Source organism: Dermochelys coriacea, chromosome 13 (genome assembly GCF_009764565.3).
Source record: "Dermochelys coriacea isolate rDerCor1 chromosome 13, rDerCor1.pri.v4, whole genome shotgun sequence".
In the NCBI taxonomy this organism is placed as follows: Eukaryota; Metazoa; Chordata; order Testudines; family Dermochelyidae; genus Dermochelys; species Dermochelys coriacea.
The window spans coordinates 36693835-36721247 of NC_050080.1; the positions used below are offsets into that span (position 1 = coordinate 36693835).

The following is a 27413-nucleotide window of genomic DNA, read 5'->3' on the forward strand; positions in this document are numbered from 1 at the left end:
CATCTACAGCACTAGCATGTTATTGAGTTTTCCTTCTCATTAATCAATGTAAGAATCAAGGGTGATGTCACCTTCCCACAGAAAGTATAAAAGCAAAATCTTGAGAGGGTTTCTCTTGTAGGAATTGGGCACGACGAAAACAGCACCATACAGAACACTTGGAGTAGATCTCTTTCCTGGCTCTGTTAAAGAACATGAAGCAGATGATGGTAGAAGATAAATTGCAGAACCAGATTCCTGGTCTCTGAATCGTGAGGGAAAGGGGCAGCATCCGAAAATCAGGCTCGCATGAAACAAATTTAAAGGTAAAACATTTCCACCATTTCTGTTTTAATTAAATCATGGGATTTTGAAGTGGCAAATGTGAATTAAGGCTTCCCTACATAGTACTCCAGCCATGTCACTGGGGTGGTGGGGAAAATGGTCTTTAACAGGCTAGGTATATTCAATGTGCTGTGTCAAAACTATGTCTTATCATGCTTCTTCTTTTCCAGAATCACTGGGAATGTTGATGAATGTGAATAATTGACTGATCTGAATAATTCCATAGACCAGACTAAAATGAGGAATAATTCCATTATTATATGAAATTGAATTAAAAGAAGATACACATATCAAGAAGGTCAGAAAAAATACAGAAGGGTTCAGAGATAGATAGATAGACAGATATAAAGATAGATAGATGTGTATGGGGCTAGATTCTTTCTTTCTTTCTTTCTTTCTTTCTTTCTTTCTTTCTTTCTTTTTTTCTTTCTTTCTTTCTTTCTTTCTTTCTTTCTTTCTTTCTTTCTTTCCCCATATACCCACTCTATCTATCTATCTATCTATCTATCTATCTATCTATCTATCTATCTATCTAACCATTTTCATACACCTCTCTCCTCCCCCATTTTTCTCTGTCTGTCTGTCTGTCTTTATTTCTCTCATCACTATAGATTCCCTGCAGAGTCAATATATATATATATAAAATCCAGAACATTGAGCTGAAAACTCTAGCTATAATAGCAGACTTGGTGTAATCCCATTTAAATCAATATGTGAGGTTCTCTCATTTAAATCAGTATGAATCAGGAGTGACACATTTCTGCTTGCATTTATACTGGAAGTAATCGAGTTGTTCTCAGAGTAGTGGCCAAGAATTTCAAAATTTTCTAACCATTTTGTGGTATCTAAGTTTTAAGGAGATTGAGCTGAGACAACTTGAAGTGCACATTCTGAAAACCAGGTGCCCTTAACATATTTCAGGCAGAACACCCAAATTCTCTGGTCCCTTCTGGATATCTTGACCATCGTATAGAGACACAACCCTGAATTTCTACAGAAAAAAAGGAAAAGAGATACAGTAACTCCTCACTTTTTGTCTTCCCGGTTAAAGTTGTTTTGTTGTTACATTGATGATCTATTAGGGAACAGGCTGGTTTAAAGTTGTGCAATGCTCCCTTATAACGTTGTTTGGCAGCTGCCTCCATTGTCCACGGCTTGCAGGGAGAGCAGCCATTGGAGCTGGTTGGGGCTTTGAATCAGGGTGGGCCGGCAGCCCCCTATCAGCTCCCCTAAGTTCCCTGTGTGGCAGCCGCCCAGCAGGCTACCAATTGCTGGGCAATTCAGGTGTCCCTCCCCCCACTGCCCTGAGCTGCTCCTGCCCTCTGCTTTGGAGCTGCTCCCCGGAGCCTCCTGCTGCTGTGCAGAGGGTGGAGGGGAAGAGGGGTGCTAATGTCAGGGTGTACCACTCCCCCCACTCCTGCTCCCCCCACTCCTGTACCTAATCTCCACACAGCACAGGGCGGGGGGAGAGGGGAGGGCTCAGGATGAAGGGAGCTTGCTGTCTCAATTTGCTTATCTACTTAAAAAGTCAATATACTTTGAGTGGGGTTAGCGTATGTTAAGGGGAAATGCATCTCTCTCTCTCACACACACAGGGTGTGTGTCTCTGTCTCTCTCTGCCATGCTGACTCTCCTCCTTCCATTCATGCTGCCTTGTAGAGTGTGAGGCTACATTAACAACGTGTTAACTCTTGAGGGCTCAGCCGAGTACTAGTTCATCATTTAGCAGTAAGGCATTCCCTGGGAAATATCCCACCCTCTTCTACCCTCTTACTTCACCACCTCAACCAAGCTTCACAATCAGCATTGCTGTGTACAATATTAAATTGTTTGTTTAAAACTTATACTGTATATATGTGTGTGTGAGTACATATATATATATATATATATGCACAAAAAAATCCCTGGAACCTAATTACCCCTATTTACATTAATTCTTATGGGGAAATTGGATTCGCTTAACATTGTTTCACTTAAAGTAGCATTTTTCAAGAACAAAACTACAACGTTAAGTGAGGAGTTACTGTAAAGGGAAAAAGTAGGAAAGGGCTAACATATATTTGTCTGGGTTTTCTAAAAGATCTCCTCTAGTTCAAAAAGGAATGAATTCAGGAAAGTCCTATGCCTGTATGTCCAGACTGCACATGATTTCAGGTCCAGGCATTGTAAGCAGTGCAGTCTGGATGCTCAAGTGCAGGCATGGAAACACTGAGACCTGGGTTTACATTGCACTGTAGACATATCTTATGAGATGCAAGGTCAGACTATATCATCACCTGTGATCCTTTCTAGTCATATAATCTATGAGTCAATGAACCCAAGTCTGACAAATATAAATCTGCAGAGACTGAAGAATTAGAAGGAGCAGACATGAGTTTGTTTATAACTCTTATGTCAGAAGAGAAGCTGTGGGCAGCTTCATAGTAGCACCAAGCAACATTGTTGGTAGCTAAAAGGGGTCCAGACACACTCTGGGCATGAAGATGTCACAAGCAGGAGGTCAAATGTCTCCATTAACACTTAAGTCCTAAAATTCTCCTACCATAATAAGAGGAAGATCCTATAGTTGGACAGGAACACAGGATCGGATCCAGAATGGAGCAGTTCAGTGGTCCATATAATTAGTAGCTTCTGTTTGATGGTGGCCAGTATCAAATGCTCCTGAGGAAGCAACAGAATTTATATAACACATTTCTTCATTATCCCAGAGAGATATACATTGCTCTAAGACCCGAAAAAAAGGTATTTATTTCTCTTATGAAACTATAGATTATCTAATGTACTTGAGCATATTCAGATGATTCAAATCAAAATCCAAGTTTTGTGTTGACATTAAGACTGGTCCAAAATTTTCCATCCAAACTTTTCTAGACTGGAAAATTGAGGTTTTGGTTAAAAAACAGCTTTCTCCAAAAGGGTCTGCTTTCCTGCAAAAGTCTTTCACTTTTACTTGGAACACCAAGAACACAAAATAAGAGAGAAAATTTTGAGGCAAAAGTAGAAAATATTTTGGTTTGAGGTTAAAAAATGTTCAGTCATTTTCAGCCAATTCAGTGGCCAAAACAAAAATAACTGACAAATTAATATATTTTTTAAAATGTTTTGATGTTTTAACTTTTTTTTCAACTAAAAACCAGCATTTCCTTGGGAGAAAGGATCAATTGTGAGAGACAGGACACTGAACAAAACACTCCTCTGATCTTCTTTAGTATGACAGTTCCTATGTTCCATTTAATAATGCCTAAGTATCAAGATGATCAACACTTCAAAAATGGTGAAGAGAGAAATCAGTATATTAAAAATGAGAGATAGGGAGATAAAGAGAGAGATCAGGATTGAGAAGTCAACTCTATAGCTTAGAAGAGTTGTGTCTGATACTTCTTTTAAAAATGGATGACATTAAGGGTTATTAGTATATAATGGTAAATGGTAAATTTATTGGTAACTGGTTAAAAGATAGGAAACAAAGTGTAAGTATAAATGGTCAGTTTTCAGAATGGAGAGAGGTAAATAATGGTGTCCTCCCGGGGTCTGTTCTGGGATGAGTCCTATTCAACATATTCATAAATCATCTGGAAAAAAAGAGGTAAAAAGTGAGGTGCCAAAATTTGCAGATAATACAAAATTACTAAAGATAGTTAAGAGAAAGACAGACTGTGAAGAGCTACAAAAGGATCTCTCAAAACTGGGTGACGTGGGCAACAAAATGGCAGATGAAATTTAATGTTGATAAATGAAAAGTAATGCACATTGGAAAGTATAATCCCAACTATAAGTATAAAATGATGGGGGTATAAATTAGCTGTTACTACTCAAGAAAGAGATCTTGGAGTCATTGTGGATAGTTCTCTGAAAACATCCACTCAGTGTGCAGTGGTAGTCAAAAAAGGGAACAAAATGCTGGGAATAATTAAGAAAAGGTTAGATAATAGGACAGAAAATAATGTTACCTCTATATAAATCCATGGTATGCCCACATCTTGAACACTGCGTACAGATGTGGTCGTTCCATCTCAAAAAAGATATATTGGACTTGGAAAAGGTTCAGAAAATGGCAAGAAAAATTATTAGGGGAATGGAACGGCTTCCGTATGAAGAGAGATTAATAAAACTGGGACTTTTCAGGTTGGAAAAGAGATGGCTAAGGGGAAATATGATTAAGGTCTATAAAATCATGACTGGTATAGAGAAAGTCGATAATGTTGTTTACTACTCTCATAATACAAGAACTAGAGGTCAACTAATGACAGCGCCGTCCCTACCCATACGCAAAGTACGCCACTGAGTAGGGCACTAGAAAATTTGGGGCATCAAATTTCCTGGTGCCCTATGCAGCGGGGTGTTGCTCCAGCCCCCAGCCTCGCCTCTTCCCATCCCTGCACCGCTCCAGCCTAGCCCCCACTCCCCTGAGGACTGCAGGAGGGGTCGGACCTGCACTCACCGGCGGCAGTAAGTGGAGCAACCCAGCCGCAGCCCACTCCACGCTGCCAGTGTGTTGAGGGGGACAGTTTCACCTCTGCCCCCCAAGCCTGCTCCTGCCCCCCCAGGAGATCAGGCCTTCCCAAGCCCCACAGGGGGCTGCGTAGGGCACCAAAATGGCTAGGGATGGCCCTGCCTAATGAAATTAATAGGCAGCAGGTATAAAACAAAGAAAATGAAGTATTTCTTCAAACAGTGCACAGTCAACCTATGAAAGTCCTTGCCAGAGGATGTTGTGAAGGCCAAGAGCATAACAGGGTTCAAAAAAGAACTATATAAATTCTTGGAGGATAGGTCCATCAATGGCTATTAGCCAGGATGGGCAGGAATGGTGTCCCTAGCCTCTGTTTGCCAGAAGCTGGGAATGAGCAACAGGGGATGGATCACTTGAGGATTACCTGTTCTGTTCATTCCCTTTGGGGAACCTGGCACTGGCCACTGTTGCAAGACAGGATAATGGGCTAGATGGACCTTTTGTCTGACCCAGTAGGGCCATTCTTATGTTCTTATATTGTTATTAATGTCTATTTCCTGAAACAAGGGTGGGGGAGGAAAGCAAACATGATCAGAAGTGAAATCCTAGCCTAGGATATTGTTTCTGCTGTAAAATAATAGGAGTTCAGGGTACCACTGAGGATAAAAAAATGAAACTTTCAGAGTTCTGTCAGGTGTATGGATCAGTAGCGAATTTGCTTGATCTTTTCTCGGAGAAGGTGGGAAACAGGAATATGCATGATCCAAAGCAGAAAGTCAGATGATGCATCAGCAATTTGGACACATCACCAAAAGGGGATATGGTGGACTAAGCCTTTGTGCAATGAAATAGAAACAGTACATTGAAAAGTACCATGGTGTTTTTCAGCTGCCAGTTCAGTTTTCTCTTGCAAAGGTAGAACCCATGGCAGACACGGAACTAGGAAATGAAACGGCTGTCAAGCAATTCATCCTCCTGGGATTTGGAAAACTCCCTGAACCGAAGAGCTTTCTCTTCCTGCTCTTTCTACTGATCTACATTGTGACCCTGGCTGGGAACATCCTCATTGCAGCATTAGTTGTGGCTGATCAGCACCTTCATACCCCCATGTACTTCTTCCTGGGGATTTTGTCCTGCTTGGAGACCTGCTACATCTCCACCATCCTGCCCAGGGTGCTGGCCAGTCTCCTGACTGGGGACAGAACCATTTCTGTTAGTGGTTGTTTTGTACAGTATTATTTCTTTGGTGGCCTGGCAGCTGCAGAATGTTACCTCCTATCTGTGATGTCTTATGATCGGTATTTAGCGATATGTAAACCACTGCATTATGGAACTGTTATGAATGGCAAGTTTTGCCTCCAGTTAGCAGCAGGGTCTTGCATCATTGCCTTTGTGGTTGTCACCATATTCATATGTTTGATGTCACAATTAACTTTTTGTGGCCCCAGTAAAATTGACCATTTCTTTTGTGACTTTACCCCACTGGTCCAACTGTCCTGCAGTGATACCTACTTGATAGAACTTGTTGCTTTCTGTTTTGCTTCCATAGATATCTTTCCCCCTTTTCTATTAACCCTGACATCCTATATCTGTATCATAGCCACTGTCGTAAGAATCCCATCCACTACTGGGAAGCAAAGGGCATTTTCCACTTGCTCCTCTCACCTGATTGTAGTTACAACCTTCTACGGGACTCTAATCATGGTGTATGTCGTACCAAAAACACATACACTGAGAAACCTGAACAAAGTGTTCTCTGTTTTCTACACAGTCCTGACTCCAATGGTCAACCCCCTCATCTACAGCCTGAGAAACAAAGAGGTCAAGGAGGCTTTCAGGAAATCTCTCAATAGATTTGTGGCTTTTGTGAGAATTTGGTGAGTTAACTCATTTAGGTTACACTAAAACGTGATACCCTGAACTGTGTTTTTTGAGTCTGGTAGACAGTTGATGTCGTGTTCCCTGTCATAGGCCTGGGCATTTGGGTTCGCTCTTAAGAAACCACTGAAATCAACGCCATCTTTGTCTGCGGCTTTCATTTGTTCATAGATCCATATATTTAAAAGCCAGAAGGAACCATTATGAGCATTTAATGTGACCTCCCATATAAACCAGGGCAGAAAGTCTCACTCAATGATCCCTGCATCCCAAGAACCTGGTGTGCAACTAGAGCTGCTCTGTAATAATTTATTAATGTCGTATGTTGGCCTGGTTACTGAGACTGTTTTTTGTATGACAATATAGGGTTAACTTAACAGGCAACTGTCTGAAAAAAATGCAGGCAGGAAGGAAAAGATAAGCCACCTTTCCACAAACTCTTCAGGGACAGTGCCAAAATTATTAACTTTGATGATTTTGTCTTGATGTCCTACTGAGCCTACAGGACTGCTTTGATATGGCTCAAAGTCCTATGAACACAGAAGATCGAAAGAACTGCAGAAGGTCCTAAGGATTCCTCTATCAATTGTGGGTAGTAATTTAAGGGGAATCAGAGTAATATACACAACACCACAGTGAGGACATCTAAAGAAGCTAGGTATTCCTAGGTCAACATCAGGCCTGCTGGGGCTTTAGAAAAGACACAACTGCATATATCCTAGATCCCATTGATTTACAATAGGACTTAAGCACATACATCACTTAGGTGTTTTGAACATTTTATCCATAGTCTATATCATTATTGCCTTTGCTCATTGGAATACTACATACCCGCCTTCCCAGAAGCTACCATTTTCTGTGGGATGCTTCTTTGAATGTATCTTCTTGTTGTCATCTCTTTCCCTGAAGAGAATTTGTTTGTTTTCTCCAGCTCTTGGGGATGAATAAGGTCACTCTATATTTCTCACTACAAAACAAAGAAGACAGTTGTTCTTCCCAACTAACCACACAGAAATACCTAAATCTAAAATATTTTAACATGGACCCAGTCTACCTCCATTTGGAACAATGTTGTGCATCCAAAGCTTTGCTAGCAACAATTCTCACTGATCCTTATTTCGTGAAAGACTATGTGGGGAGAACATGAAAAATAATGATGAATCATGATTTTAATGCTTGGAAGGATATTTGTCTATGTTATAATGGTTGGATGGAATGAAAATGTAACAATATGTACAATGTCACTGATAACAGGGCAGATTCTGACCTTAGATAGACTGTTGGAAACAGAACGGAAAGGCTTTGATCTCAGAGATCCATATTCAGCTGGAATTGAGATCAGAATCAGATCCTAAATACACTTAAATTGGTGAGACGGTTGATCCTTTCCCATCCCTCACCCCCAACTGTCTCTGGTGCCCATTATACAGTATAGCTGCCCCTTCCCTGCCCCCACTCTCTGCTGCCCCTAGTTTCCATTATACAGTATAGCCACCCCTTCCCCATCATTACGCTCTGTTGCTCCCTATCAACCATTCCAGGATAATATTTTAGGTGATCCCAAGTTGTCAAACTTTTCCAGGCACTCAGGCAAACTTTTTCAAACCCCATCAAATATTTCACACCCCTCTTGGTATGCCCCCAGCTAATCAGTGCTAAAGTCATGGCATCAGTCCCACCCCAAGCATGTGTAGGGAGGTACAGGCAGGCCTTCAGGCAGCAATTTTTCCTCTCCCCAGGTCAGTCAACATTGAGATGGGTCCAGGAATCGCACCCCTTAATGTATGCTGATACCTCTCCCCAAAAGCCAAGCACGTCAGGTGTTTATTTTTATATCTTGCCTGAACCATCCTGAATCACTCCCCCTCACCTCCACTGAGAAGCACCTGAATCAAAAACATTTGGGCAGAAAACCCCATTGTACAACCAGGCCAACATGATATGGGATTAATAAATTATTCCATATCTGTCACACCCAGCATGTGTTCCCAACTCTCCTAACTTTCACGCCCATGATTTGGTCAATGGGTCAGGCTCTGTTCAGTGGGTAGTACATGAGATCTTGGTCCTTTTGAAGTAAAAGCCAAGACACAACTTCACCTGTCAATTTTAGCAGTAGAAAGGACCCTTACGAGGCTGTAGAATTTCACTAAATGATTCCTATGTCAAATACAGAGTATATCTGTGAAGGGATCTCTCATGTTGCAATAACTTTCCTACTAACAGCTAGATTCGGCTAAGGATTTGAAGCTGGTGTTTCCCGACCTCAAAACAATAGCCTTGTATATAGATCAGTGGTTTTCAAATTTTTTTCATTTGCAGACCCCTAAAAAAATTCAAATGGAGGTGTGACCCCTTTTGAAAATCTTAGACATAGTTTGCAGACCGAGATAGGTCCACAGACTGCTGGTTCAAAACCATTGATTTAGAGCATCATCCCACTTGATAAATGCTTTCTGAAGTCTAAGATGGCTTGAGTTGGTGGATTGTAATGTGAAGAAAAGAGGGAAGATTTTATTTTTGTGTTGTGTTGTGTTTGTTTTGCTTGTTGACCTTTGATCAGTCTTGATTTCTCTGCTGCAAAAACTGATGTCTGAAAATGAATGCACATAACTGCAGATATTATGAGAAGTTCATTAACTGAAAGGAAAGACCGACACAATAAATAAGACTGATACTTCACTTTGTTTTTGTTTCATTATAATGGAAATATTAGTCAAAATATTAAAATGCTATATAGACAACCACCATGGACATTTTCATAAAAATAAAGGGAAGGGTAACCACCTTTCTGTATACAGTGCTATAAAATCCATCCTGGCCAGAGGCAAAGTCCTTTTACCTGTAAAGGGTTAAGAAACTCAGGTCACCTGGCTGGCACCTGACCCAAAATGAACAATGAGGGGACAAAATACTTTTAAATCTGGAGGTGGGGAAAGGCTTTTGTCTGTCTATGTGATACCTTTGCTGGGAACAGATCAAGGATGCAAGCCCTCCAACTCCTGTAAAGTTAGTAAGTAATCTAGCTAAAAAAAATGCATTAGGTTTTCTTTGTTTTGGCTTGTGAAATTCGCTGTCCTGGAGGAAATGCATATTCCTGTTTTTGTGTCTTTTTGTAACTTAAGGTTTTGCCTAGAGAGATTCTCTATGTTTTGAATCTGGCTGCCTGTAAGATTATCTTCCATTCTGATCTTACAGAGTTGTCCTCTTATTTTTGTTTTGTTTTGTTTTGTTCTTCTAATAAGGTTCTGTTTCTTAAGAATCCGACTGGGTTTTTCTGGGTCTTAAAAATCCAAGGCTGGTTTGTACTCATCTTGTTTATTCTCAAGCCTCCCCAGGAAAGGGGGTGTAAGGGCTTGGGGGGTTATTTTGGGGAAATAGGAACTCCAAGTGGTCCTTTCCCTGTTCTTTGTCTAAATCACTTGGTGGTGGCAGCATACTGTTCAAGAACAAGGCAAAGTTTGTGCCTTCAGAAAGTTTTTAACCTAAGCTGGTAAAAATAAGCTTAGGGGGTCTTTCATGTGGGTCCCCACATCTGTACCCTAGATTTAAGAGTGGGGAGGAAACCCTGACAGACATCCATCAGGTAAATGATGTTTTCACCGAGTTATATATTTTAGCACCTTCCACCCTAGAATGGGTCTTGTCTATTGCAAACTTGGTCAGATTTATCTACTCCATTTCAGATCCTCCACATCGTGGGGCTCATTATTTAGCCTCCTCTGCACCCCTGAGACACCCACTACCCCCCACAAACCACCCCATTCACCCCACACATGAGAAGAGAATCAAAAACCTGCCCTAAAGTTGATGCAGCTGTCTGAGAATTCAATACATCCCGACAATCTCTTATGATGGAGCCAGATGGTTTGAGTGTTCGTCAATCTAGATGCAGCCCAACCACACTTTTTAAACCATAGGGATTAATTCTCATTTAATGAATCCCAGCTGATGTCTTGTGATCACCATGGAGCAGCCAATCAGCTGGTTGAACCAGCATAGCTCCATTTACTTCTACAGAGACCCTGCTGAGAATTTTGTGCAATGAATTTACTGAGAGCTTTTCTGAAGCCTCCTTGACCTCATTGTTTTTCAGGCTATAGATGAGGGGTCGGCCAGAACTAGAGGTGTCCTAAGTAGTGCTTCCTGGCTAATAAATCCAGACTGATTTATTCCAATGCATTAAAACATGTGAATGCAAGATACTTAGAGCAAACTTTTCTCAGGGTCTCCTTGACCTCTCTGTTTCTCAGGCTGTAGATGAGGGGGTTGGCCAGGGGAGTCAGGACAGTGTAGAAGATGGAGAACGCTTTGTTCAGCTCTCTCAGTGTACTGTTTTTTGGCATCACATAGACAATAATTATGGTGCCATAAAAATTGTCACCATGACGAGGTGAGAGGAGCAGGTGGAAAAGGCCTTTTTCCTCCTGCTGGTGGAAGGGATTCTCAGAATGTTGATCATGATGCAAACACAGGATGTCATGGTTAACAGAATGGGATCAGAGTTTCAATGGAAGAAAGTATCAGAGTCATCAGGGTAGTCAGGCTGATGTTACTGCAGGAGAGGTTAATCACTGGGGTGAAATCACAAAAGAAATGGTCAATTTCATTTGGGCCACAGAAAGTTAATTGTGATACCAAAAATGTCATTATTGTACTGCCCAGAAATCCACTGATCCAAGACCCAGATGCCAGCCAGTTCCTACCATTCATGTGGATGGCATAATGCAGTGGTTTGCATATCTCTAGATACCGATCATAAGACATCGCTGCTAGGAGGTAACATTCTGTAGCTGCCAGGAAACCAAAAAAATGAAGTTGTGTGATGCAGCTGCTAACAGAAATGTTTCTGTCCCCGGTCAGCAGAGTGGCCAGCATCCTGGGCAGGATGATGGAACTGTAGCAGGTCTCCGGCAGGACAAGTTCCCCAGGAAGAAGTACTTGGGGGTATGAAGGTGTTGATTAGCCACAACTAGGGCAATGATGAGGATGTTCCCAGCCATCGTCACAATATAGACTGCTAGGAACAGGAGGAAGAGAAGAACTTGCACTTCAGGAAGATTCCCCAATTCCAGGAGGATGAATTCTCTGATGAACATCTGATTTCCCCACTTTCCCTTTCCTCCCTTCAATGCAGCTACCTCAATAAAGAAAAGTAATAACAATATACAAGTATACCAGAATAACTAGAATTGGTATTCAGCCAGTTCACCTTAAAATGGCTAAGAAGCAAACTCAGTCCCCTGCCCTACTCTTCCAGAACTAAGTTAATGATCATATTAAAACATTGTAAGGAAACAGGGACATAACAATTGCAACACCACATCAGATAATAGTTTTTATCATCTTGTACGTTGTCTCCATCAGTAGCCAGAAGCTGATGCTATAGGTGAGTGTGTTAAAGAAGCAGTGAGAGGCAAAAAGGCATCCTTTAAAAAGTGAAAGTCAAATCTTAGTGAAGGAAATAGAAAGGACAGAGCATAAACTCTGACAAGTGAAGTGTAAAAATATAATTAGGAAGGCCAAAAAAGAATTTGAAGAACAGCTAGCGAAAGTCTCAAAAAGTAATAGCAAAAATATATTTAAGTATATCAGAAGCAGGAAGCCTGCTAAACAACCAGTGGGTGTTACCATACACACTGTAACGAGAGTGATCACTTAAGGTGAGCTATTACCAGCAGGAGAGCGGGAGGAGGAGGGGAAACCTTTTGTAGTGATAATCAAGGTGGGCCATTTGCAGCAGTTGACAAGAATGTCTGAGGAACAATGGTGGGTGGAGGGTGGGAACAAACATGGGGAAATAGTTTTACTTTATGTAATGACCCATCAACTCCCAGTCTCTATTCAAGTCTAAGTTAATTGTATCCAGTTTGCAAATTAATTCCAATCCAGCAGTCTCTCGTTGGAGTCTGGTTTTGAAGATTTTTGTTGAAGAATTGCAACTTTTAGGTCTGTAATCGAGTGACCAAAGAGATTGAAGTGTTCTCCAACTGGTTTTTGAATGTTATAATTCTTGACGTCTGATTTGTATCCGTTTATTCTTTTATATAGAGACTGTCCAGTTTGGCCAATGTACATGGCAGAGCGGCATTGCTGGCACATGATGGCATCTATCACATTGGTAGATGTGCAGGTGAATGAGCCTGTGATAGCCTCTGATAGGCTGATGTGATTAGGCCCTATGATGGTGTCCCCTGAATAGATATGTGGAGAGAGTTGGCAACGGGCTTTGTTGCAAGGATAGGTTCCTGGGTTAGTGGTTCTGTTGTGTGGTGTGTGGTTCCTGGTGAGTAATTGCTTAAGGTTGAGGGGCTGTCTGTAAGCAAGGACTGGCCTGTCTCCCAAGATCTGTGAGAGTGATGGGTTGTCCTTCAGGATGGGTTGTAGATCCTTGATGATGTGTTGGAGAGGTTTTAGTTGGGAGCTGAAGGTGATGGCTAGTGGCGTTCTGTTATTTTCTTTGTTGGGCCTGTCCTGTAGTAGGTGACTTCTGGGTACTCTTCTGGCTCTGTCAGTCTGTTTCTTCACTTCAGCAGGTGGGTATTGTAGTTGTAAGAATGCTTGATAAAGATCTTGTAGGTGTTTGTCTCTGTCTGAGAGGTTGGAGCAAATGTGGTTGTATCATAGAGCTTGGCTGTAGACAATGGATCGTGTGGTGTGGTCTGGATGAAAGCTGGAGGCATGTAGGTAGGAATAGTGGTCAGTAGGTTTCCGGTATAGGGTGGTGTTTATGTGACCATTGCTTATTAGCACCGTAGTGTCCAGGAAGTAGATCTCTTTTGTGGACTGGTCCAGGCTGTCCATTATCGGGGATACTGTTCCTGATGGCTTGTAGTCCATCTTTGTGTGGAATGCTGTTGTGGAGGGCTTCTACATCCATAGTGGCCAGGATAGTGTTTTCAGGAAGATCACCGATGGATTATAGTTTCCTCAGGAAGTCAGTGGTGTCTCGAAGATAGCTGGGAGTGCTGGTAGCGTAGGGCCTGAGGAGGGAGTCTACATAGCCTGACAATCCTGCTGTCAGGGTGTCAATGCCTGAGATGATGGGGCGTCCAGGATTTCCAGGTACTGAATTGGAATTAATTTGCAAACTGGATACAATTAACTTAGGCTTGAATAAAGACTGGGAGTGGACGGGTCATTACACAAAGTAAAACTATTTCCCTATGTTTATTCCCCCCTTCACCCCCCACTGTTCCTCAGACATTCTTGTCAACTGCTGGAAATGGCCCATCTTGATTATCACTACAAAAGTTTCCCCCTCCCCCCCCCGCTCTCCTGCTGGTAATAGCTCACCTTAAGTGATCACTCCCATTACAGTGTGTATGGTAACACCCATTGTTTTGTGTTCTCTGTGTATATAAATCTCCCCACTGTATTCTCCACTGAATGCATCCGTTGAAGTGAGCTGTAGCTCACAAAAGCTTATGCTCAAATAAATTTGTTAGTCTCTAAGGTGCCACAAGTACTCCTTTTCTTTTTGCGAATATGGCAGACGAAATTCAATGTAATGCTCATTGGAAAACATAATTCCCACTCTACATATTAAATTATGGGATCTAAATTAGCTTTTTCCACTCTAGAAAGAGAGCTTGGAGTCATTGTGGATAGTTCTCTGAAAACATCCATTCAGTGTGCCGCAGCAGTCCAAAAAGCTAACAGAAAGTTGGGAATTATTAGGAAAGGGATATATAATAAGACAGAAAATATCATATTGTTGCTATATAAATCCATGGTTTGCCCACATCTTGAATACTGCGTAAAGATGTGTTCACCTCATCTCAAAAAAGACATATTGGAATTGGAAAAGATTCAGAAAAGGGCATCAAAAATTATTAGGTATATGGAACATCTTCCATATGAGGAAAGATTAATAAGTCTGGGACTTTACAGCTTGGAAAATAGACGACTAAGGGGGGATATGATAGGAGTCCATAAAATCATGACTAGTGTAGAGAAAGTAAATAAGGAAGTGTTATGTACTCCTTCTCATAACACAATAACTAGGGGTCACCAAATGAAATTAATAGGCAGCAGATTTAAAAAAAACAAATGAAGTATTTATTCACACAACGGACAGTCAACCTGAGGAACTCTTTGTCAGAGAATGTTGTGTAGGCTAAGACTATAACAGGGTTCAAAAAAGAGCTAGATAAATTCATGGAGGATAGGTCCATCAATGGCTTTTAGCCAGGATGGGGAGGGATGGTATCCCTAGCCTCTGTTTGTCAGAAGCTGGGAATGGGTGACAGGGGATGGATCACTAGATGATTCCCTGTTCTGTTCATTCCCTCTGGGGCACCTGACATTGGCATTGTCAGAAGACAGGATCCTGGGCTAGATGGATCTTTGGTCTGACCCAGTATGGCCGTTTTTATGTTCTTATGTAGGATCCTTAAGAGGACAATTACGAGAGATAGGTACCCAACACCTATTGATTTTCAATTGAGTTGGATGCCTAACTAACTTTGAAAATCCCAGCCCATGTTAGGGAAAGTTTATCCCCAACCTCTGGCAGTTACTTGATGACCTATGCCTTGAAGCATGGAAGCTGATATTCTTTGTACATTTTCACCTAGCTAGTGTATTTGTGGATAACCTTTGTATCCACAGAAATGGATTATCTTTTTCTGTCTCCTACTGTCTCTTTATTTAGGCAGTGAGTTTCCACAGGCTCTATCCACATTGTGTAAAAATTATTTCCTTCAGAAATCCTAAATGAGCTAAGTACAAAGTTCAGTGGCAACGCTTTATGAAAAAGAGTGAATAGAAGTTCATGGCTGATCTATTTGATACCATCCCTTATTTTACTTACCTTTTCTTGTTCCCTCTTTGTCATTTTGGCAGGGATTGTCAGAGGAGCCTAAGGCAGCTATACAACCAAATTCCACTGAATTTCAAAGGGTTCCCTAACTCCCCTAGATTCCTTTGAACATCCCTATCATTCTTAAATTAAGAGTAAAATTTATATTTGATTTGGGATGCTGAATCGTATTTTCCAAAGTACCTAAGACACTTAGAAAACTGATTTATATTTAAGAGTCTAAGTATTTAAGAGTCTAAGTCCTGTTGTCAAACTTGTTTTAGGGCCAGATTTTTAAAGGTATTTAGGTGCCTAGTGGTATTTTCAAAGGCATGTGGGTGCCAAACACCCAATGAAATCATGAGTTTTAGGTGCCTAGATGCTTTTGAAAAATCCCACTAGGCACCTAAATACTTTTAAAAATTTGTCCCTAAGGCACTTTTGAAAATGAGACTTTGGATCTTAAATACTTTTGAAAATTTTGTGATGCTCCTAAATCAAATAGGCACCTAAATCTTCCTAATCTTCTCAATCTCTTTTGTTTTGTTCTTAAAGCCAAAATGTATTCTCTCTCCTTAACCCATGTCTGACTGCTTTATTGACACACTTAGTGAATTCCTGTGGGTGATGTACCTTCTTCAAAACAAACAAACTTTCCAAAATCATAGATTTTCAACAGAGTTCAGTAGCAAAACAGGAAAAGGAAACACAAGACTGAATTGGGGGACAGGGGCGGGAGAAAGAAAAACTGATAAAACAAAGAAAAAATAACATTATTTTGAATAATAAGGGCTTGTCTGCATGAGAATGTTTTACCAGTTACACTGGGATAATTATACTGGTATAGTTAAATCAATATACTTATACTGGTAGCACTCCCTGTGTGGATACTCTTATTCCAGAATAAGAATGCCCTTTTCCTTTTGTTTTGCTTTAACTCAAACTAACCCCACTTCCCAAGTGGCATCAGTTAAACACTTATACCAAAATAAGTGTGTCTCCACCAGGAGCTAAACTGGCATAACTATACTGGTTTAAATTCACACCTTAGTTTAGTGGGATTTAACTTTCCTATTGAGACAACCCTTAAATATATGTGGATGCCAATACAAAATAAATCATTGATTTATCTCTGAAATGGATGAAATTAAAATGACTTGGACATTTTCAGATTTGTTCCCACTCCCAAAAACACACTTTTTTTTTTTTTGGCCAGCATGTGCTTTGTCCCCGCAACCTGCCCAGGTGCCACCCCTTGTTCTGCCCCCTTTGCTTTTCACAGGACATGTTCCCTTACATATGTCCCATGCACCCTGAGCTCTGGAAAGGGGGTCATGCCTCTGTCTCCAATTCCCAGCTGGCTCCTTGTTCTCAAGAGCCCTGGAAAGGTGGTCTGTGGCTCTCTTGCCATTCCCCCAGCCTGCACCATGCTCACTCTGCTCACTAATGCCTTTGAGGGCCCAGACTGGGGAATATGAAATAGGGAAGTGACTGGCCTTTATCATACTAGTAGAACCTCTTGTATCAGGGAATCCATGGACCTCCAGCCCCTAGTGCTTCCCTAGGCCCTGTGAAAGGGTTGGGATGGATCAGAGGTGAAAGTAAGCCAGTACGGTCCGGTACACCATATCAGACTGGCTTCCCCAGGCTGGTAATTTGAAGGCCTGGGCTCCCGGCAGTGGCTGGGGGGGTAGCGGCGGTGGCCGAGGGCTCTGGCAGTGATTTAAAGGGCCTGGGGCTCCTCACTGCCCAGAGTCCCCCAGAGATCCACTCTCCCAAGCATGGAGCGGCTGATGGATTCCACTGCAATGGAGTAGCCGTAACTGAGTTCTCCCAGCCATGCTCTGCAGTGTCTCAGTTCAGCCACATTGGGAGCAGCGCTGACACATCCAGGAGAGAGCAGAGACGTGAGAGAGAGCCAGAAATGCACAAGCAATCCCTGTGCCCGGTGCGACAGATAAGGCTGCTCTTTCCAAATTGGTGTGGATTTCCCATCAACTCGGGATGCCTCCCGAGCGGCACTGAGGTCCCCCTCTCTCACTGATTGGGGTGGATGGGTGGGTGAATGGGGGCATGGATGCATGAATGGATATCTCCTTTTTGTAAACAAGATTCTCTGCAGGAAAAGACACAGACCCTGAAATCCAAACGCAGAGGAAACGCCCACTGGTCCTGCTCAATGGTGGGAATTTTAGCAGCTGGAAACTCAGCAACAAGTGAGTCAGGGCCTCAGGGTTTGCCCGAACGGTGGTAACGTTTACCCCTGATCCTGAGCGTGAAGCAGTGGCCTCTCCACTGAAGGTGACTGGGTCTGGGGAGTGAGATCTAACTCCTCCTTTTAGTCTCTTCACATGCTCTCACTCGCTCTGCAGGATGTCTCCAGGCTCCCAGTGGAGCTTGACACTGTGCATTAAGTGAAATGCCTTGGGCTATGCGTTCTTGAAGGGCTCATAAGAGAAAACTGCCTCCCCCCAGGTCTTTCTGCTTCAGGGCTCCCCCTTTAGAGTTAATGATTCCTTTGAAATTGCAGGGATTTGGGGAGTTAATTATAAATGCCCTGATAAATCAGTGTAAACATCAGGGCTGAAGCCATTGACTGGCATGATGATCTCCAGGGGAATTTCCTTTCGGCACTGGTGTCTATGGGGGAATGAGGAGTAAATAACCGGCCCATCGGTAACCACACTTAGCCCTAGCAGTAGTGCAAATATGCTCGTGGGCTGCAAAGGACTCCACAGTGAAAGAGATGTATTCGTGTCCTCCTCTGACAGTGGGGGAAACTGAGGCACAGAGCGAGGGTGGCAGTGGCTGTCTAAGGTTACAGAACAGGTCAGTGACAGTCAGGAATAAAAGTCAAGTAGCTTTCAGATTGCCTCACTCCTTGTCCATGTCCCTAGCCACCGGGCTATGCTGCCCTTTGGGTGCCGGGCAGTTCATGGGATGAGAAATTTAGAGACTGAGTGTTACTAGGAAAATAGATAGATAGATGATAGAGGGGGTGTATGGGGATAGATAGATAGATAGATAGATAGATAGATAGATAGATAGATAGATAGATAGATAGGGTTTGGGTTTGACCCATAATTAACAATAAAAATGAGACTAGAAAAATTGGTTTCCATTCCAGCTCTGTCACAGACTTCCTGTATGACCATGGGCCGGTCCTTTGTAGTGAGATGGAAGGGTGGGGGAATCATTACCGCTTTGGACATCAACATGACCATATTTTTCACAGAGCTCATCAGTAAATTCCCATGAGATGAAGGTGCCTAATTCCCTTAGACTTGTTTGAAAATCACATCCACAGGGCTGAATCCTGCTCCTCTCACTCTGCCACTGTAAATCAGGAGACATTCCGCTGAGGTCACTGTGCCTGATTCCGTTCTCACTTACACCGGTTCAGATCTGGAGTAACACCATTGAACCCCGTGCTGTTCCACCAGCTTCAAACTGGTTTAAGTGAGAATCAGGCTTAATAGCAAAACATCCATTGACTAGATAATACTCAGTTCTGCCATGAGTGTAGGGGTCTGGACTAGATGACCTCTCAAGGTCCCTTCCAGTTCTAGGATTCTATGATTCTGTGAGAGCAGAAGAATAAGGGTGCTTCGTAGCCAATCAGAACTCAATGTCCTAGGTCTCTTCTTCTCAAGGTATTCTCCTTGATTCATCAGTGTCACCTGCCCTTGTGTTCAGACCATATACAAAAACCCATGCTAGTGTTGCCAGACACATAGATACATGTGACCCATTGACTCAAACAGAGCTACAGCTGATTCACAGCAGCTGGTGCTCTGGGGCATTGACACCAATGGAGGTACTGCTGATTTACACCAGCTGGCGGTCTGGCCCTTCTGTTTCCCATGGAGATATGGCTGATTTTTACCACTTACATATCTGGCAATTATCCACCATGTTCATTTGTTTGAATATTTTATCCCCAATAGACACAGGGAGTTGTTTTTTTTTGTTTTTTTTTTTCCCCAGAAAATTTCAATAAAACCAAAAACATCCATAGATTCAGATTCCCAGGCCAGAAGGGACCATTGGAATAATCTACTCTGACCTCCCATATAGCATAGGCAAGAGAACTTCCCCACAATAATTCCTTGAGCAGTTTGCTTAGAAAAACACCCAATGTTGTTTTAAAAATTGTCAGTGATGGAGAATCCAACGTAACCCTTGATAAGTTGCTCCAGTGTTAATTACTCTCACTGTTAAAAGCACACCATTTTGAGGCAAGGGTTAACTCATCCTATATCTGTACAGCAGTTGGCACAAAGAATAGAAGCTGGTGCTGGGTGAGGATAGCTGGAGTGGGAATGGAGATGTTTGGGGTTACTGGGGACTGGGTAGAGGTATCAGAAGTAATTGGGGATGTTTGGTGGCTACTGGGGGGCTAGGAGGGGCTATTGGGTTTGATGGTGATATTTGGGGGTTACTGGGGGCTGGTGGAATATCTGTGGTTAGTAGGGGATATTTGGGGGTTACTCGGGGCTGGATAGGGTATTGGGTTTGATGGGGATATTTGGGGGTTACTGGAGGCTGGATGGAGGTATCTGTGGTTAGCTGGGGATATTTGGGTGATACTGGGGATAGGGGGCTATTGGGTTCAATGGGGATGTTTGGGAGCTACTGGGGACTGGTTGGGGATATTGGGTTTGATGGGGTATTTGAGGGTTACTGGGGGCTGGGTGGGGTATCCATGGTTAGCTGGAGATATTTGGGGGTTACTGGGGGCTTGGTGGGTGTATTGGGTTTGATGGGACTATTTGGGGGTTACTGGGGGCTGGGTAGGGGTATTGAGTTTGATGGGGCTATTTGGGGGTTACTGGGGGCTGGGTGGGTATATAGGGTTTGATGGGGCTATTTGGGGGTTACTGGGGACTGGGTAGGGGTATTGAGTTTGATGGGGCTATTTGGGGGTTACTGGGGGCTGGATAGGGGTATTGGGTTAGCTGTGGATTTGGGAGATAACTAAGGGCTGCACAGGATTGTCTGAGGTTAGCTGGGAATTTGGGGGAAACTGGGTGCTGGGTGGGGGTATCTGGGGGAAGCTGGGGGATAGGGAGGTTGTGTAAAGTATTTGCTTTTAGCAGTTTCAGTTTCCTTTCAATGTCATTGACTCTCCCATTGTTCTTATGTTAGGAGACAAGGAGAAGACAGGCTCCCAAACTACATTTCACACGCCTTCCATTATTTGCCTATGTTCATTACTGAATGGCATTTGGAATGAGATAAAATGTCGGTGCGTGTTTGGTGTCTAACTTGAGTATGCTCCTTGTGAAATCCAGGACAAGATAATGATCTATCTTTATACATCTATCTATCTCTCTGACCATCCATATGGCCATACTAGATACTTACATGTTCCTCACCAATTTATTAGATGAGGGTCAGATGCTAATAACCTACTCACATTGAGTAGCACCTAACTCCATCTGGGCTCACATTGATTTCAAAGGGATAACTCTGGGAGTGCAGTACTACTCAGAGTTAATAGTTTACTAGGTGTCTAGAGAAACTATCTTCAGGTGGTTAAACCTTTGGGGGCTGTTATCTATTGTTGTACTGTGTGTTAGCGGTGGAACTAATGATGTATTGGGGAAGTGGAATTATGTTGGGTATGGAGATGGCAATCTGAAATAAAACATGGCCCCATGATGGGGAGTTGGAGTTGACATCTGTGTCAGGATGAAGCAAACCAGACATTGAGTGTGATGGACACAATCAGTGTAAACATCTAATTCAGCTCAAATGGAATTGCCTTGTTGTATGTCCATGTGTGCCAGTGTTGATTTCCTCATCCTAGGATCTGGATGACAATGTGCCTCAATTTCCCTCCACTCATAGATAGTTGGGTGGACATGGTATTTTTCTGAAGGCTTTAGTCATTTTTGTTGTTCTTTTCTGGACTTTCTTCAGTTTCTCCACATCTTTTCTGAAATATGGCACCCAGAACTAGACACAATACTCCAGTTGAGGCTGTATCACTGCGGAGTAGAGCAGAAAAAATTACTTCTCATGTCTTGCTTACAGCACTCCTGCTCATACATCTCAGAATTATGTTTGCTTTTTTGCAATAGCGTTACACTGTTGACTCATATTTAGCTTGTGGTCCACTATGACCCCCAGATCCCTTTCCACAGTACTCCTTCCTAGGCAGTCATTTTCCATTTTGTGTTTGTGCACCTGATTGTTCCTTCCTAAGTGGAGTACTTTACATTTGTCCTTATTGAATTTCATCCTATTTACTTGAGACCATTTCTCCATTTTGTCCATATCATTTTGAATTTTAATCCTATCCTCCAAAGCGCTTGCAACCCCTCCCAGCTTGGTATCGTCCGCAAACTTTATAAGTGTACTCTCTAGGCACTTATAAATCTAAAAATTTAGATTTTCATCTAAATCATTGATGAAACTATTTAACAGAATCGGACCCAGGACCGATACCTCTGGTACCCCACTTGATATGCTCTTCCATCTTGACTGTGAACCACTGATGATTCTCGGAACGTTTTTTTCAATCAGTTATGCACTCACTTTATAGGAGTTCTGTCTAAGTTGTATTTTCCTCGTTTGTTTATGAGAAAGTCATGCATGACTGTATCAAAAGCCTTACTAAAGTCAAGATGCACCACATCTACAACTTCCCACAATCCAGAAGGCTTGTTACCCTGTTAAAGAAAGCTATTAGGTTGGTTTGATAAAATTTGTTCTTGACAAATCCATGTTGACTGTTACTCGTCACCTTATTATCTTCTAAATGTTTTCTTTATTCACTCCTTTATCTTTCTGAGTATTGAAGTTAAACAGACTAGTCTGTAATTTCCTGGGTTGTCCTTATTTCCCTTTTTATAGATGGGCACTATATTTGCCCTTTTCCACTCCTTTGGAATCTCTCCCATGTTCAATGATTTTTCAAAGGTAATCACTAATGGGTCAGATGCCTGCTCAGTCAGCTCGAGTATTCTAGGATATATTTCATCAGACCCTGGCAACTTGAAGACATCTAACTTATCTAAGTAATTTTTAATTTGTTTTTTTTCAATGGCCTTGATGTTTACACTATTTTGACAAACAACATGGTGTTAATTCTCCCATGGATTGAAAAGTGATCATTATCAACTGCCTCCAGGGAGATCCGGGCAGCAGCAAGAGCCAGCCAGAGGCTGCTTTCCCCTATAAACCCTGTAAAAATGGAGCAGGGGTATGAATCAGCCCAGAGCAGCCCATCCTATCCCTGCAATGTAGTTATCTCTGCAGAGTGAATGAGATTGTCTAAGATAGCAGAGTGATGATGGAAATCAGCTCCCATTGTCTACTCCCAGTCTCTATCAATGGAGAGATTGTTGCTTCGTGTTGAGGATTAAAAGTAAGTTGGATCATTTCTGGGCAAAGCCCTGGATATTTTATGACGGAAAACTTGACCTATTGGGAAGAAGAGCAACCTGATTTGCCCCGCAGGAATGCAATTTGCAGGGGCAGTCACCTTTCGGTATCACAGCCCATTCCCCCCTGAGCTGAAGCCTTGTAGAGACTGGCAGGGAATACTGAGTTACAACAGCTCACTTTGGAGCAAGGACCCAGCACAGAATTCACCTGCAGTTCCAGAGTAACACACATCCACTGGGTTGTAATTTGGGGTGGATTGTGTTCCTATTGCTGGCACAAAATGCCCGAGGCAGGGAACAGCTGGATTCGATGCCCGGTGTGCGTCGCCCAATAATCACAACGGGGTGGAGAAGTAGAAAAGTTTATTTGAAGCTTCAAGCGGTACAGGGAGACAACAATCTCAAATCCTGCACACCAGTGCAAGCAGTTACACATATTTCATACATTCATTTTTAAGCATGCTTATCCAATAGCAAGCTGCCCTAAGTATCCATATAGCCAATCCTTTTTTTCCTCTTATCATCTATTCCACCATATATGGAGTTGTTTGTTCAGCACTATCTAACATTCCTGTCCTGCTTGACCTAATCTTGCTCCAGCCAGTCTGCGCCTGCAATACACTGTTGCAAATTTCTCAGCGTGAAAGCTGTGAGTGTCTCCAGGCAGAAAAGGGAAGGGGGGGCCATCTGGGCCTAGAGCGAGGGGGCTTCATCGAAACTTATGGTCTTCCATCCCCTTGAGTTACCTAGTGGCCATGCCCGGTGTCCCCAACATTCCCATTTTATCTCTTTCACTCCCTTAACTCCCTCCTTTGAGAATACTCAACAGCCTAGTCTCTGAGTTTTCTTACTTGGGCTTTTATCTTTTTATAAGGGGACTTTGCATAAGCACTTTGTGGTAGCCCTGAAGGGAATGCATTACCATGTTTTTTACAAGGGCTTTGACACATGATATTGCACAACATAACTCCATTAGTACGATTAAGACAGGAAGAAAACTTTTCAACAACAGATTAAATAAACCACCAAGCCAAGATGACAAATCCCAGCCTGAAAACAAGATTTGCAACCAATCACTCTTGGGGGCAGTGTAAGCAGCCTGTGCTCCGGCTCGGGCATGGGCCTCAGCCTGTAACACCTTATCATAAATTTTATAACTGCTGTCATTTACATATACACAATACTGGGACCTGACAAGGGCACAAACACCCCCTTGGGATGCCAAAAGGTAGTCCAAGGCCAGCCTGTTTTGGAGGGAATACGTTCTGAGCTGCTGTACCTTCTTATTTAATGTTACGACTGCTGACCCTAGATCATGAATCGAGTCCTCTAATTCTAAGGCTACTTTTTCAAGCACCATTTGAAGCCTTACAATATAGCAGCCTATGCATGCTATGGCTGGCCCGGTAATCAGTAGCACAATTCCCAGTATGGAGCACCCTGTAAGCTTTTCAGTTGTGAGGGGATTCTTAGCATTGCCCTTCAAGGCTGCATTGAGTTGCTGCAGGGTCTTTTTTCATGACTTAACAGAGGTATCTCGGGTATTTCTAATCTTTCCTTTGGGCAGTGTGGTGGTTATTGAAAGATGAGGAACTCCATAAGCTATATAACAGCTACCTGTCCAATTGGCTGGCAATACCTTGTAAGCCTTTTGGCCACATACAAAATAGTGGCCCTGTAGGGCCCAGTAAGGACTGTTTCTTAGAGGGATTCCTGGGATATTTAAGGCCTCTTTTTCAAACAATTCATATGCCCCCAGGGGCCTTCCCATCCTTCCGAGTGGGTACAAGGGGGGGTATTCCTAATTGTGCCATTCAAATTGCACTCACCATAAGGACCGCTGCAAACCCACCATTGGCCTGCTATAGTGGAAATATTAACTGAACGGCAATTTATATTTCCTGACCCTCTTTTTGTGGAAGGATCATTCATAAGAGTTTCCCCATAAGGGGAGGAACCATTACATACACACTGTTGACCTCCCCTCTCAGTTTTTATCCAATATCCATCGGCCCACAGTGAATAACACAGGAGCCCCTTCCCACAGGATGCCTCTAGTGATCAGACTGGTTTCGGGTAAAACAAAACACTCCCTCAGTGAGCCCTGCAACTGAATACTCCTGATCCTGGTAGGTAGCTTGCTGCAAAGAGATCTTATCCCAGAACGGTGAGTCCGTTCGATTTCTACTTTCCTGCTCTTTGGTGGCGGCTAATTCTGCTAGGGTTAAGGGCAGCATGACAAGGGGCACTCCTGTTCTGGGGGAAAGTGGAGTTGGAGCGCACACCCAGCAATCAGTTTGGTTTGTTAAAGTAGCAACATGGTGCACAAGTGAAACAAAGGAATTATGTTCCCGATATGCACAGTTTAGAAATAACAGCATAGAAAATAACAGGGTTACACGATTAATTATTACCGGGGTTCTCCCGGTCCAGGGTTTCCAGTTTTTGATTGGGCCCATTTTGGCACTAAGGGGCCCGCTGTTTGTGCCTCTTAAACAGTAACTTTAGCCCGTGATTGTCACTAGATGAGGAGTTAACGGGGTGGACGGTCCACTGCTCTGCTGATGAAGGGGTGGGTACTGCCTTCAGACGTGAGTGATGGATCCAGTTCCTGTGTCCTCGACCTTTCCGCCATATGGGAGATCAGCAGGACGATGTAGGGTCCTTTCCACTTTTTCTGGAGAGGCTCGTCTTTCCAGGTGCGAACAAGCACAGAGTTGCCGGGCTGTAAGGAGTGGACGGGAGAGTCCAAGGGAAGAGGCTGGGAGTCTTTAGTATACCTGTGAAGAGACAAGAGAACAGCAGCCAGGGAACACATATACTGAGACAAAAAACCATTACCCAGCTCCCACTTCCCTGACAGAACCGGTGTGCCATTTATAGACCATACCCTCCCAAACATAATTTTAAAGGGACTAAGCCCTAATTTACCCTTTGGGAGAACGCAGATGCGGAGGAGGACGAGGGGTAAGGCATCAGGCCATCTCAGGGAGGCTTCCTGGCACACTTTTGAAAGATGTCGTTTAAGGGTCTGATTGGTATGCTCTACTAGGCCGCTGGCTTGTGGTTTTCAGGGTGTATGGAGTTTCCAGGGGATCTGCAAGGCATTTGAGATGCTTTAGACAATCTTTCATGTGAAGTGTGTCCCATTGTCAGATTCCTATCCACTGGGGAAGTGAGAAGCGAGGAATGACCTCCTTAACAAACTTAAGGGCTACCATCCTGGCAGTGCAATTGCGGCATGGGAAGGCTTCTGGCCATCCGCTGAATCGATCCACTAAGACAAGGAGATATTTGTACCCTTGGGTTCGAGGAAACTTAGTAAAATCTATTTGCCACACCCGCCCGGGGCCCGGAGTGGGTTCCAGAGCGGGTGGCCCTGGATGTCCTGGTCGGGGGTTATTTTTTTGACAGACTAAGCAGTCCTCCTGTACCTGGGTAGCCAGGGGTCGGAGTCCAGAAGTAATAAAGTATTTTCCCATCAGTTGGATAAGTGCTTTCCTGACAGCATGAGTGGTTTGATGTAATTTTTGTAACACTGGCTGGATCAGGCCCTTCAGTAGAAGGACCTTCCCTTCCAGGGAATGGAGCCATCCCTCCTTTTCCTGGAGACCGAGTTTGTCGATTAGCTGTCTTTCCTCTCCAGAGTACTGGGGGTTTGGAAGCTTCCCCATGGATGGGATAAGGGCATGCATATGGGCATTTTTAGTCTGAGGGGATATCAGGGTGGCAGCATGCTTAGCATTTCTATCTGTCCGGGCATTACCCCGGCCGCATCTTCATCTTTCCTTTGATGGGCTTTACAGTGTACCACTGCCACTTCCGAGGGGAGTTGTATGGCTTCTAACATCTGGAGGATTTGGGGCCCATACTTGACTGGGGAGCCTTGAGCTGTCAGCATTCCCCTTTGCTTCCATAAGCCAGCATGAGCATGTAGCACTTCAAAGGCATATTTTGAATCGGTAAAAACACTGACCCGCTTTTCTTTTGACAGTTCAAGCGCACGGGTGAGGGCGACTAATTCAGCCAGCTGGGCAGAGGTCCCAGTGGGCAAACCCTTGGCTTCCACAGTGTCATGGAGAGTTATGACAGCATAGCTCACCCTTCTTTGCCCATTTATTACAGTGCTGCTACCATCAGTATACCACTCATGATCTGCATTTAGGAGGGGTATATCTTTTAAGTTCAGGCGGCTAGAGTATTGGGCATCTATGATTTCTAAACAATTATGTTTCCGTTTCTCAGTCTCCGGTAAAAGGGTGATGGGGTTAAGGGAGGGGCAAGACTATAAGATGACTTCAGATTTCTCTAGAAGTTTAGCCTGGTACTTAGCCATCCGAGCCTGGGTGAGCCAAAGGCCTCCCTTTGCATCCAATAAGGCTCGGACCATATGAGGGGTATATATCTGTATTGTCCCTCCCAAAGTTAGTTTCTCAGCTTCAGCCAGCGTCAGGGCTGTGGCTGCAATTGCCCGCAGGCACGCTGCCCATCCCTTTGCCACTTGGTCCAGCTGCTTAGAGAAATAGGCCACGGGACATTTCCATGCTCCCAACAACTGTGT

General features: G+C 43.2%; 1 protein-coding gene and 1 pseudogene across 1 annotated transcript; one reads left to right on the forward strand and one right to left on the reverse strand.

The window, feature by feature from the left end:
• The first annotated feature begins 5701 nt into the window (after positions 1-5701).
• LOC119841627 (olfactory receptor 11L1-like) lies at positions 5702-6658 on the forward strand. The gene is made up of 2 exons (XM_043495617.1): positions 5702-5972; positions 6258-6658. Exons 1-2 carry the CDS (start codon positions 5702-5704, stop codon positions 6656-6658), a joined length of 672 nt encoding a protein of 223 aa, XP_043351552.1.
• Positions 6659-10824: 4166 nt separating this feature from the next.
• Positions 10825-11754, reverse strand: LOC119841629 (annotated as a pseudogene).
• Between the last annotated feature and the right edge of the window lie 15659 nt (positions 11755-27413).

What these genes read in the sequence shown, in the direction of transcription:
- LOC119841627 (XM_043495617.1), top strand. Translation starts at nt 5,702, where the DNA reads ATGGCAGACACGGAACTAGGAAATGAAACGGCTGTCAAGCAATTCATC. An exon ending in GCTGGCCAGTCTCCTGACTG is followed by an intron (nt 5,973 to 6,257) that starts GGGACAGAACCA and finishes GTGACTTTACCC; the next exon opens with CACTGGTCCAACTGTCCTGC.